Genomic DNA, 13,614 nt, shown 5'->3' with positions numbered 1-13,614 from the left:
CGCTCTCTCTCTCCCTCTCCCTAAGAAGACAGTCACAGGATTGCTTCCTTTTTTGTATTTTACTGCAGACATCCAAGGGTGCCACAATAACAATGGTGGCTGCAGCCATTCCTGCCTCGCAGCAGAGAAGAGCTATCAGTGTGGGTGTCCTCGGGGCCTGGTGCTGTCTGAAGATAACCACACATGCCAAGGTAGGACGGCAGCACCCCTGCCCGGTCTCTGCTTCTCCCTGCCCGACTCTCCCTGCTGTCTCTACCCCACTGTGTCTGGATTCTTGTCTTTTAGAACACGAGCTCTTAAAGTAGTATTTTCATCCCTAAGAAAAGACTACCAGAAAACGAACTTTCCTTTGCTTTAAAAATAAATTGCAGGCCGGGGGTCGGGGGGCCGGGCTGGGGGCGCCCCCCGCCCTCGGGCAGGGCCGCGCCGCGAATTCCAGACGCCCCCTCTCACGCCCCCAGCCTCCCGCTCCCGTGTGCCCCCGCCCCGGGCCCGGCCCTAGGCGCTGGCCGGGCCGCCTCTTTCCTGCCCTCAAGCTGCTTCCCTCCCTCCCCTCCCCCCGCAGTTCTCCAGACGAGCAAAAATCAAATTAAAGTAGATCTTGTAGATGAGAATTTTACAGAATTAAGAGGAGAAATAGCAGGACCTCCAGACACACCATATGAAGGAGGAAGATATCAACTGGAAATTAAAATTCCAGAAACATATCCATTTAATCCCCCTAAGGTCTGGTTTATCACTAAAATATGGCATCCTAATATTAGTTCCGTCACAGGGGCTATTTGCTTGGATATCCTGAAAGATCAATGGGCAGCAGCGATGACTCTGCGCACGGTATTATTGTCATTGCAAGCACTGTTGGCGGCTGCAGAACCCCATGATCCTCAAGATGCAGTGGTAGCAAATCAATACAAACAAAACCCTGAAATGTTCAAACAGACAGCTCGATTCTGGGCACATGTGTATGCTGGAGCGCCAGTTTCTAGTCCAGAATATACAAAAAAAAATAGAAAATTTATGTGCTATGGGCTTTGATAGGAATGCAGTAATAGTGGCCTTGTCTTCAAAGTCCTGGGACGTAGAGACTGCAACAGAACTGCTTCTCAGTAACTGAGGCAAGGCGCTGCTGGTGGAGTCAGGCTGGCCCCTCTTGAGGCGAATCACCATCTGTTATTTTTAGGATTCTGCATAGATTTCTTTTAAACTGGCATTCTTGCCTAATGATGTTATCTAGGCACCATTGGAGACTGAAAAAAAAAATCCCTGCTATGTAAATAAAGCTAATTAAACATCTGTGTAAATTTAAAAATAATAATAATAATAAAATAAAATAAAAATAAATTGCAGTAAAAAATGAGCAAAGTTAGCATCTTCATCACTTTAAGTGCCCAGCTCATCTGTTACCATATATATATATATATATATATATATATATATATATACACACACACATACACTGTACAACAGAATTCCTGCACTTTGTAAGCTCCTGAGACTGAAGCTAAACAATCACTTGTCTTCCTCTCCCCAGGTCTTATCAACCACCATTCTATTTTTTTTGTTGCTGTGTCCGTTGTTTTCTTTTTTTAAATGAATTTATCATTTGTTTACAGGTGCAGAATTTAAGGCTGTATGTTTATGGGAAATGAATGTATGCTATCCAGTACCTCTCTCCCCCCAAAGGATCCTGCTCTCTTCCCCCACGCCCTTACCTGGGTAATCACGGTGTTTTCACTGAGTGGCAACCACCATTCTATGTTCTGTTTCTATGACGTTGGCTGTTTTAGCCGCACAATTAGAGGGATAATTTCACTTTTGTGTTATTGTGATTGCTTTCATTCACTTTGGATAAAATTGCAAGGTTCATCCATGTTGAAGTACATGCCAAGATTCCCTTGCTTTATAAGGGGGCTCGCGTATGTCTGTTGCACGTTTGTTTACCCATTCCTTTCTAGATTTCCAGTGGCTTCCACTCCTGGGCTCCTGTGAATATACTGCTGTGAACTTGCACGTGCCAATATCTTTGAGATTCTTTTTATTCTTGTGACTATGTATCTAGAAGTGAGACTGTTGGATGTTAGGTTTTTTTCTCCTCTAATTTCTATTATTGTACAATTAACACAGTTTAGACGTCTAGGGCATGAAGTCAGAGTGATAGTACCAGGGTTAAGGAGCTTGCCTGGCACCCAGCCAACACTGGCTCAGCCCCAGGCACCCTGGATGATCTCTTGGACCTTGCAAAGGGGTCACCTCTGAGTAAAGAGACAGGAGTGAGCCCTGAGAATGGCCTGATGTGCCCCCCCCCCCAAACAGGAAAAATATTCTAAGACGTGGATAGAGTTAATTCCATTTTCTCTCAGATAGATTGTGAAAACAAGTTGAATTTCAGTAATCCTCTGAAAATCATCTTCTGAAAATATTATTTTAAAAAATCTGAATTCATTAAGCCAGCACCCACTTTAAAAGCACCTATCTCTGATGTTTTAGTATCATTATTGTTTGTCCTCATGTCTGAATACAGTTCTCAAATATTTGTGAGAATATCCATAAATATTCCTTTCAGGGTATTTGTGCTATGGAGAAATGGACATGGAAAACTAAGGAAATGCCATCTTTCTTATATTAAGTTCAGGAGGAATTTATCTTCAGAGCTTCTGGTTAACTGAGCAATGTAAGGACAAGCTGGAGCTCTTGAGTGTACCAGCTCTGTTTTTATTGCCTTTTTTATGGGACAGTAATTAACAGTAATGTCAAAGCAATACCATTATGTAATTTAAGCCTCTACCACAGAAGTCTTTTTCTCTGGATTGCCAGTGAACTATGTTTGTGCCAAAATGTAATCCTTTAAGTATTTCAGTGCTTAGAGTGATGCTGGCCTCACTTTGAAATAAATGGCCTTGAACTAAAACTTAAACATAATGTTTCCTGACCTCGGTGCCCTCTCTCATCGGAGGAGGTGATCACAAACAGCACTGCAAAGTTACAAGTCCTTGCTTTGTGGTGATGAGCCTTGTAGGTTTCCTTGAGACTAAAACAAAAGCTCAAGTTGTTTGCAGGTGAAATAACTTCTAGAAGCCTTCTTTACCACTCTCCCAGTGCTGGGTTTCTGGTTCTAATTACTGTTCCTCCCTCCCCAGTCCCGGTGTCCTGCAAATCAAACATGATTGAGGTGAACATTCCCAGGGACCTGGTTGGTGGGCTGGAGCTCTTCCTGACCAACACCTCCTGCCGGGGGGTGTCCAATGGCACCCATGTCAACATCCTCTTCTCCCTAAAGACATGTGGCACCATGGTCGATGTAAGTACTTCTGAAGGAACACTTGGCCAGTTATTTAGGAGGTTGTTTCAGAGGCTTGCACTATGGCCTGTGCAATAGATGAAATATTTCTGCTTGAAAAAGTGTATACAGTTCACAAAAGTGTACACTGGTACACACACAAGCTGTTCTTGGATCTGGGAGGGTCAGGAGTTAGAAGAATTCTGCTATTGCTGGTCACAGATGACCCCCATTTCTCTAAGCAGTAGAAACTTTTTTGTTTGTTTTTTAACCCGTACACATTAGCTAACGGCAGGAGGAAGCTGGACACTCCCCTGCTAGGCAATTCTTTGATTTTAAGAAGTTAGCAAATGTATGAATGCCGATGACATTTCATTTATGAGGTAGCAAATGAGCTCAGGTCTGAAATCTGGTGAAGGTTGGAAGGTTTATACTTTCAGTCAAGAATCTGTGCCTATGTCTGTGCAAGGGAGACAGAAGGTTGCATGGAATAAGACTTTTTTAGGAACACACACACACTGGTACTAAGAAGAGAACAGCCCCCAAACAAGGGGTACAGATGGCAGATGCCATAGCAGTTTAACAATTTAAAAGGGGCTTTGGAGCAGTCAAACCCAGTGAGACTGGAAATGGATGGAAGCTTGTATGTGATGTATAAAGGCAGAAAAAATAGGAGGCCTGGGAGCATGAGCTGTTGCAGAGATGGGCGTATGTCGCCTTATGCTGAGATGATGAGACAGCACAACCTAACTAGCAAAGCATTCGTGCTGGAAAAGAAACTCAAAAAGTAAATGGGAGTGGCTTGTGGATTCCAAAGATCAGCCTTACATGCTCGGCTGTGATGTGTCTGGGCTTGACACCACAGAAACAGGGTGAAGCAGATGCTGTGGTGGTCAAATCACAAGCCTACCAGATTGGTAGAAGAAAGTACAGGGATGGAGGTGGTGTGTGCAGGGCACTTGCAACCTCTGACTTTCCTGAATCCAAACTAAGAGAAAAGCAAAGAGCAAGTGAACCTGGGGTGAGAAATCAGGGACATTATCAAAGGGGAAGGCAAGGCTCCTTTCTGTTGTGGTCTTTCAGCCAGTGACCAAATGGAAATGCCGATAATGGGCTGGAGTGTGTGACATCTCCGCTTCCAAATATGACAAGAGCTAAAGAACCAGAGTTCACCTGTACCAGTGGAGTCACCCAAGTTCTCTAAGGGCTGAGTCCCACACAGGCATGCTCTATGCAGCATGATTAACAGGTCTGGACTTCCAGAAGGAAAAATAAAAGAGACCAGAGCAACAGCACAGCGGGGAGGGTGCTTGCCTTGCATACGATTGACTGGGGCTCCATCCCTGGCACACCAGATAGTTCCTAAGGCCCATCAGGAGTAATTCCTGAATGCAGAGCCTGGAGTATTCCCTGAAGATTGCTGGGTGTGGCCAAAAAAGAAAAGAAAAAGGCCACAAGTGGAGAGAGAGCAGTAAGGGTAGAGAAAGGACCACTGTGACAATGATATTTGGAAGTGATCACTCTGGACAAGAACTGAGTGCTGAAAGGAGGTAGAGGGATAGACACGATAAACTTTCAGCACCAAAATGAGAGAAGGAGAGAAGAGGGATGCCTGCCATAGAGGCAGGCTGGGGTGGGGGTGGAAGGAGGGAAACTGGGGACATTGGTGGTGGAAATGTACACCAGTGAAAGAGCCAGTGTTGGAACATTGTATGACTGAAACCCAATCATGAACAACTTTGTAACTGTGTATCTCAGGGTGATTTAATAAAAATAAATAAAATTAGTAAAGTTATATTATTTTGAACTAAAAACAACTCCATGGGGCCAGAGTGCTGGTACCTCAGGGAGGACACTTGTTTGCATCCAGCATCCCTGGGTTTAATCCCCAGCACCCCAGGTGTTCCCCTGAGCCCTGCCAGAAGTAACCCAAATATTGCCTGGTGTGCCCCCCCCCAACAACAAAGCAGCCTTGGGTTTAATCAATCAAGGCTCCCCTGCGTGTTGATGTCAGTGGAAGTTTGAAGATGGTTCAGGTTAAGAAGGACAGATATCTGTCCACAGAAATGTGAGACCTTTTTCCTCCTCCCCCTGGTGGGGCCCAGGTGGTGAACGACAAGATCGTGGCCAGCAACCTGGTGACGGGCCTCCCCAAGCAGACCCCCGGGAGCAGCGGGGACATCATCATCCGCACCAGCAAGCTGCTCATCCCCGTCACCTGCGAGTTCCCGCGCCTCTACACCATCTCTGAGGGCTACGTGCCCCGCCTACGAAACGCCCCGCTGGAGATCCTCAGCCGCAGCCACGGGGTCTTCCCCTTCACGCTGGAGATCTTCAAGGATAACGAGTTCGAAGAGCCCTACCGCGAGGCTCTGCCCGCGCTCAAGCTCCGCGACTCCCTCTACTTCGGCATTGAGCCCCTGGTGCACGTGACGGGCTTGGAGAGCCTGGTGGAGAGCTGCTTTGCCACCCCCACTGCCAAGATCGACGAGATCCTGAAGTACTACCTCATCCGGGATGGGTAACTATGCCATGACCATGGTTTTCTATTCCCGGTGCATGCCTGGCCCCTCTGTCTGACAGGCCCGCTGAGGGTTTCCTAAAATCCATGACAAGCTTGCAAGCCTCATTTCAGAAACTGTTTACTGACAGTTTGGAGGCCAAAACTGGTGAGGGAGAGGCCGAAGAGATAGTCCGGGGAGGGGGGGGTCACTTCTCATGGGTGCCACTGACCTCTCTTTGATGCCGCCACAGTACCTGGCTTCCTGAGCACTGCCAAAGATGAATCCTGAATACAGAGCCAGGAGTTGCCCCTGAGCATGTAGAGTGTGATACAAAAAAAAAAAAAATAGAAACTGGTGAAGGAAAGGGAGGTAAAAAAATTCTCCAAGAGGCCTACCAGACTTACTAGGTAACTTGGGTGACTTACTAGATGCCATTAGCCAAGACCACAAGTCATACATAGGCAGAAAAGCGGACAAGAATGTTGATCATTTCACACAATACTGAACTCTGAGCGCCTGTAGGACACAGCTTCTCTGTGTAAGGACACAGGAGCATGATATCACTGAGCAGGTGGGACAGTGGAGCAGCCCCAGGTCAGGAGTGGAGATGCTCCCTCGATTTTCAGCAGGTTTTGACAGCTGGTCCATATACAGTGACAGTCTGCAGGTGGATGAGGGTTGACGAGCACTGAGACAGTGGCCAGCGTGACAGTACAGCAGGTAGCTCCCTTGCCTTGCACGTAGCTGGCCCAGGTTTGATCCCGGGCACCCTATATGGTCCCTGATTGCAGAGCCAGGAATAAACCCTGAGCAGCCCTGCATGTGATCCAAAAGCGAACAAAAAGAGAAGCGCAGAGACTCTCCCTGTTTCCAGCAGGAACTCAGGTGGGTGAAGCAGCTCAGAGAAAGGCTGGGACAGGGTGGCCGCCAAGCGTGAGGGTGGAGCAGGTGGGTGCTTCAGCGAGAGGCCCCTCTTCCAGGGCCTGGCTAGGAGAGCGAGGTGTCCTTGGCGCATTTAGGAGAGGAAAGTTCAAGTGGAGGCTGCTGCAAAGATGATGGATCCCCACATTTTTCAAGAATTGCTGGGTTGAGACCTACAGGTGGCACTAGGTATCTGGGACATCCTGGCAGCTGTCCAGACACCACTGCTTACTGCCCCAGGAAGAACCCTCTCCCAGCGTGGCAGCTGAGGCTAATGAGAGGGAAATGGGCTTGTCAGCCCGCAGCTGTGCCTGGGCTCAGGCCCTTAGCTAATTGGCTGCATCCATTGTTCCAAGCTTCGACTTTGCTTTCATCTCTTTGGATCCCTCGCCACAGGCAACCTTCACCTGCTGCTCTCAATCCCTGAGCAGGACTTTCCACTCTGGATGCATACTAGGATCAGCGAAGAAACTGTTTTAACAGCTGCAATAGCCCAATCCCACTCACTTTTCTACTTTCTGCCTTAACTCCGGCATTTATTTTTGTCCAGACTGCTAAAAGAATTTCCTAACAGCAGGTAGGGTGTTTGCCTTGCATGTGGCCAACTGGGGGTTGCAGCATCCCATGCGGCCCTCCAAGCACCACCAGGAGTAACCTTGAGTACTACTGGGGGTGACTCAAAAACTTAATAAAAAAACAAAACTTTTTAATTGTCTCCTAAATTCCAACTTTCGAATCTCAGTTCCATAGAGCCCTAGGTAGCCAACCAATATGAAAATATTATATATATTGTAACAGAAACATTTTATTTATAATATACTTATACTATTTATATTATATCCTATATGACATAATATTTATATTATATCCTATATGGCATAAAAGTATTAGATATTTATAACAGAAATATGGGGGTGTGTGTGAGAGACAGCCCTGGTGAAAAGTTTTTAGTGGCTCTTGATTTCCTTTGGTTAGTAAACCTAGCCACAGATTCTTATTGTTGCCTTAGTTTATTTTCAAAATATGGGCAATGTATCATTGAGTTGCTTTGGATGATAATTATATGCCTTATCGGGCTTTGTTGCACTTTGGATTTATTTTTTGCCATCTTGAAAGTGACCTCCAAGAAGTTTTAATATTAAAAAATATTGCATTGTTTTTCTTTTTTTGTTTCACTTTTTAGGCACATATTTAGTGCTGAATGGATTAGGGAATGTACCTACTTTTGAGGAAAATTGATTTTGCTTTCTTTTAATTCTGTAATTAATTCTGTAACAGCTTTGAATACTGTTTGCATGCCATAGATAAACATATTGAAAGTATAATAATGTTGGGGGCTTGGTGACAGTGCCCACATTTCATGTTTGTGAGGCCCGGGTTCCAATCCCCAAGAATTAATCAATCATGCAGTTTAGTAAATTGAGTTGCAGATGCTTATGAAGTCATTGTAATAATCAAAATAGTGACCATTTTCTCACCCCAAGAATTTTCTTCTGCCCCTCACATTTACTAGCCACAAAAATATACAATCATAACTCGCCCACTGGGGAAACACGTATTTCCCATCTCAATGCAGCTTGTAAAGCTGACTCATTTGTTATGCAGATACTCAGTTAAGGAGTAGCTATGTTTTGATTTAGAAAGTCTGAGAAGCTTAATTTTCTAGTCCATAGCACATATATAATAGCCACTACATAAAAGGAGCAATAGCACAGCGGGTAGGGCGTTTGCCTTACACATGGCCGACCTGCGTTCGACTCCTCCACCCATCTTGGAGAGTCCGGCAAGCTACTGAGAGTATTTCGCCCACATGGCAGAGCCTGGCAAGCTACCCGTGGCGTATTCGATATACCAAAAACAGTAACAACAAATTTCACAATGGAGATATTACTGGTGCCCGCTCGAGCAAATTGATGGGCAATGGGATGACAGTGATACAGACAGTGATATGTGTGTGTATCAGTAATGGTGTGTATATACGTATGTACATATGTATGTATGTATGTATGTATGAAGTATTGGTGTACATGAGCTAATCCCAGGAGATAAAATCCAGTTCTCAGTGGGTTCACTGGGCCTCACCCTCTGATCTCTGCCTTCTCCTCCTGATCCTGCCCACCAGACTGTGGGAAATTCCTGACCTCCACTCTTCACCCTGCTGGCTCTGCACCTGCTGTTTCCTCTGCCTGAGGTCCTCCTCTTTCCTTCTGATTCTTACTTATCCTTCTAGTTTCCTGGAGTTTGTCTGATTCTTACTTATCCTTCTAGTTTCCTGGAGTTTGTTGCTGCCATGAAGCCTCTCCTGATTCCTTTAAACCTGAACAGAAGGGAAGGGGATGCACAGAGGCTGAGAGGCTCATCAGTCACTCGTCTGGGGTTGTCTGAGGCCTTGGATTTGATTCCAGGAATGGCCAAAAAATGAAACTAAAGCCTTCTTCCTCAATGCCCAGTCTATACTTTGGGTCATTAAATACTAGCCAAAGAATTATTGTTAAATGACTATCTTGACAGGAATGTAGGGCTAATCCAGAACCCCCCAAATAAATAAAAAATAGTTGGACTTATATTAAGAAATAGTTTGATTATTTATTGTCCTGTTTTAGCTTAAGACAGCCTAGCTTTCTCTGGCATTTAACAGATCAAATTCACCTCCCTCTAGTTGGTGTTTGCTCTGAGAATGCAAAATAGTTTAAACAAGACTAAGAAAACAATTGAAAAGTTAAACTCCAGGAAATGAAACATATTGAATTCTAAAATCAAATGTTGAGGGACTTTTGGATATTTGGGACTATATTATTTTGGAATATGTTATACCACCATTACTTTTCAGTACACAAACTTATACTTAACAGAACTCACATTTTCTCATCACAGCAAACAGTCCAGAATTAGAGTTTATCCTACACTGATTCTATAAAGTGTTACCTAAAACAACTCTGTGCCTTATTTTTTAAAGAAAAATGTCAATATTTTTAGATAACAAGTTAAAAATGCTGAGGCACTTAGACAAAAAGTGCCATTTAATATTTTATTAATGGCATATATTATTATCATAGATCCTGAATTATAAAATTGGGGGGTTGTTTGTTTTGGGGTTAAAGCTGCCTACACTCAAGGATTACTCCTGGAAGGACTTGTGGGACCATATATAGTTCAAGAAATCAAACCTTGGTTGGCTACATGCAAGGCAAGTGCCCTCCCTACTATACTATCTCTCTGGCCCATGAACTATAAACTCCTTGATATCATAAAGCATATTATTTGTCTTTCTATCCTCTGAGGCACCCAACAGAATATGTTTCACAAATAAGATATGCAATAGGTATTAATTGTAGAACATAATTGTAAAATAGTATGAATTCATTTTATTTCAGGAAAAATTGAGTATATAAGTAGAAGAAACAACAGAAGTTGCATTATAATTTTAAACCCTAATTAGAAAATAAAGTTCTAATAGTTATACAAGATAAAATATTTTTTTGTCCATTAGGGGTCACACTTAGCAGTGCTCAGGGCTCACTCCTGTCTCTGTATTCAGGGATCACTCCTGGAAAGCTTGGGAGAACATATGTAGGACTAGGGATTGAATTTGAGTTGGCCACATATAAGGCAAGCACTCTATCCACTGTACTATCTGTCCAGCCCAATATTGTCTTTTAAAAATAATTTTATTGGGTTCTTTAATTGTACTGAAAGAGCAACTAGCAAGGGGCCAAGGAGATAGTACAGGGTCTAAGGTGTTTGCTTTGCATGCAGTTGGCCCAATTTGAACCCCTGACACAGTATATTCCCTTCTCCCCCAGCACCTCCAGGGGCAACTTGTGAGCACAGAGCCAGAAATAACCACTGAGCACTGCCAGATGTGACCCCTAACAGCACACCCCATCCTGCCTCCCCAAAGGGAAAGAATCTAGCACTGAACCACAGAGTGAACTAGAAAGTGACCCAAATTTCCAGTTTCATAAGCTTTCGTATCTGATCACTGCTTTTTACCTATCTTTTTCTTTTCATTTAAGGGTTTAATGTAATAAATCAAAATTTTATTTATGCCAATTCAAGGGATTTATCTAGAGTATTAACTGTGGCTCTGCAATTTATTCATGAACAATTCAATGCCATCTATAATCTCTAGCCCGGTTTATCTATAATTTACCACCATAGTAGCTTCATGTTAAACAAGTCTTGGCTTTTAGAGTCAGTAAAGTTGACTGGATTTATCTCAACTATGATAGAACTTTTTACCTACTTGGTAGCCAGGAACTCTTCAGTATCCTTCTAAAGGAAACTATATCCAGGAAATAAAGTTCCTTCCAAATGGAAAAGATAACACAAGTGTGGCCCTTAGCTTCCAAGGTGAAGCGGTTCGTGCATATTAAACCTTGGCCTTGAACTAGAGAACCACTGACGTGCCTTCTCCCCCAGTTCATGCAGGGGGGGCGAGCAGGACTTTCACTCTGAACAGTAGACTTGAAACTGTCATCCAAAACCCAGTGCAAGTTATCGCTTCATTTGTGGAAGGGCTTGTTAAAAAAAATGCAGAGGGAAATGGCTTTTCCTCAATCCTCAAAGAAACTTGAGTTGTGGTGGAACTCTTCAGTTACACAAATTGGGGTCTGCTCACCTTTGAATGTCCCTCAAGGATTCGTGTCTACTCAGTATCCAAAAAAAAAAAAATCATGAAATTGAAGTAAAGACCTCCTCAAACCAAGCCTATATTCAGAATTCCTGCAATAGATATGAAAATAGTGAATGAAAATATAAACTTCCCAGCAAACGGTTTCTTTAAAATAAGTTTTATTTCTGTAGCTACTATTTCAGGAACGGAAGATCCTGGTGCCCAGTTTGGGGTGGTGGTGGGGGCAGCAAATGAGAGGACAGGCAGCTTCATGAGGGTACTGCCCGAAGGTGCCCTGTCAGGAGGAAATTACCATTTTCCTCCATTCTCCAGATGCTCGAGCCCAGCCCAGAGTCGCGCCCCGCTCGCCTCTCCTTGGCCTGGAGATCCTTGGCCTGCTTGGTTTTTCCACCTCTGTTTAAACAATCAGGTCTGAAGTGCTCCCTTGTCCTACTTTCAGCTGTGTTTCTGATGACTCAGTGAAGCAGTACACATCTCGAGATCACCTAGCCAAGCACTTTCAGGTCCCCGTGTTCAAGTTCGTGGGCAAAGACCACAAGGTGAGCTGAGTGTCTCTTAACTCACCCCTTCTCCTGAAGCTGCCTTCTTCCCAGAGACTCAGTTTGTTGATGTTCTACCAGCCCCAGACTGGAATCTATGTCTCTTCTAGGAAAAATACTGTGAAACTGGTCCCCTAGAAACTTAACACCTTCTTGAATGTCACAATGATCTGCCCTGCTTCTAATAGAAGAACTGTGCTAATTTAGAGAAAACACCAATAGATCATGAAATAGTACATGATGGTCACAAAGCAAGGGGAAAAGATGGACAATCCACAGAAGAGACAAACAGTAACATATTCAGGGAAAATTAATCAACTTAAAATGTTGATTAAAACAGTGATATTACTTTATACATATTAAACTTATTATGAACAAAACTTGCCAGGTCACAGAAGTGGGTTCTATCTATGAAGTCTTATAGCTATGCAATAATAATAAAATCTAGATATTCTTTGATCTACACATACCAATTTTAATAGCTTCTAAATAGCAAAAAAAGAAAGGCAAAGTTTGTAGAATTTTTTTTGTTTTGTTTTTTGTTTTTTGTTTTTTTTTTGCTCTTTGGGTCATACCTGGCGATGCACAGGGGTTACTCCTGGCTCTGCACTCAGGAATTATCCCTGGTGGTGCTCAGGGGACCATATGGGATGCTGGGAATCGAACCCGGGTCAGCCGAGTGCAAGGCAAACGCCCTACCCGCTGTGCTATTGCTCCAGCCCCTGTAGGATGTTTTTTAGAGCATTGCTGTAAGTCAGGTGAAAAAGCCTGTAACAGTATATATTATTAAGACAACATTAAACACATAATATTTTAAAATGTTACCGAGAAAACTATTGTCATATGATTTACATACATCTTGATTATGCTACATTAAAAGAAAATATATGTGTATATATGTAATTATATATATACATAATGCATAGTATTTATCAGAATCTCTGTAGAAAAAGAGACTGTATAGATTACATTAAGGTGAAAATGATTTTGGCTCTTGCTTTGGTTGAGTCATTGAAACTTTTAAACCAAAGGAAGGTAGAGAGACCATCTTTTCCACACCTGTTCCTTTCCCAGTGAGGTCACTATTCCAAAGCAGTCGCTGGAGGGCCCTAGAAACAACTTAGAAGCCTCCTGGTGACAGGCACAGGACCCCGGGATCCATCCCTGGCACACCACGGCCTCCCTCAGGTCACCAGGTGCCATCCTCGGGTGCCCCAAACAAAACAACAGTTGTTGCTGAGTTTGCTGGCCAATCTGATCTCCCACCTCAGGAGGTAGCTTGGAGCAGTTTCCTGGAGGGAAAACTCCCCAACTGACCCAGCAACAGGGCGTCAGGGAGCGGTCAGTCCTGGCTTGGCCTGCCCAAAGCAGGGGGCTGTGTTGTCTGATGTCCTCTCAAAGGCCCCAAAGTGATGCATGCCGACTCCCAAGTCGTCCCCGGGACTAGTTTGCCCCTCAGCATTCCAAGCCTGCGTTGGACTGGAAATGTTGGAGCCTCTTCTTGGGCTTCGGGGACAGCAACTGGTGGGTGGCGTCCCTCTGACTGTCCTCTGCTCTCTGCAGGAGGTGTTTCTGCACTGCCGAGTCCTGGTGTGCGGAGTGCTGGACCAGCGGTCCCGCTGTGCCCAGGGCTGCCACCGACGAGTGCGCCGCCAGGCAGGAAAGGGAGAGGATGCCGCTGGTGCCCGGAGCCAGATGCTCACAGGCGGCCCCATCAGCATCGACTGGGAGGACTGA

General features: G+C 44.3%; 1 protein-coding gene and 1 pseudogene across 1 annotated transcript in view; both read left to right on the top strand.

Moving 5' to 3' along the window:
* The window catches only part of OIT3 (oncoprotein induced transcript 3), a 33,850-nt gene extending 20,236 nt beyond the window's left edge, over positions 1-13,614 (top strand). Inside the window, exons 5-9 of the mRNA XM_004615471.1 lie at positions 69-191; positions 3,138-3,298; positions 5,383-5,798; positions 11,778-11,877; positions 13,441-13,614. Coding sequence (XP_004615528.1) covers positions 69-191; positions 3,138-3,298; positions 5,383-5,798; positions 11,778-11,877; positions 13,441-13,614 — 974 coding nt within the window. The remainder of the gene's footprint in view (positions 1-68; positions 192-3,137; positions 3,299-5,382; positions 5,799-11,777; positions 11,878-13,440) is intronic.
* LOC101537134 (ubiquitin-conjugating enzyme E2 K-like) lies at positions 559-1,303 on the top strand (annotated as a pseudogene).

Source organism: Sorex araneus, chromosome 3, assembly GCF_027595985.1.
Source record: "Sorex araneus isolate mSorAra2 chromosome 3, mSorAra2.pri, whole genome shotgun sequence".
Classification (NCBI taxonomy): Eukaryota; Metazoa; Chordata; class Mammalia; order Eulipotyphla; family Soricidae; genus Sorex; species Sorex araneus.
This window is presented reverse-complemented; position numbering and strand designations above follow the sequence as displayed.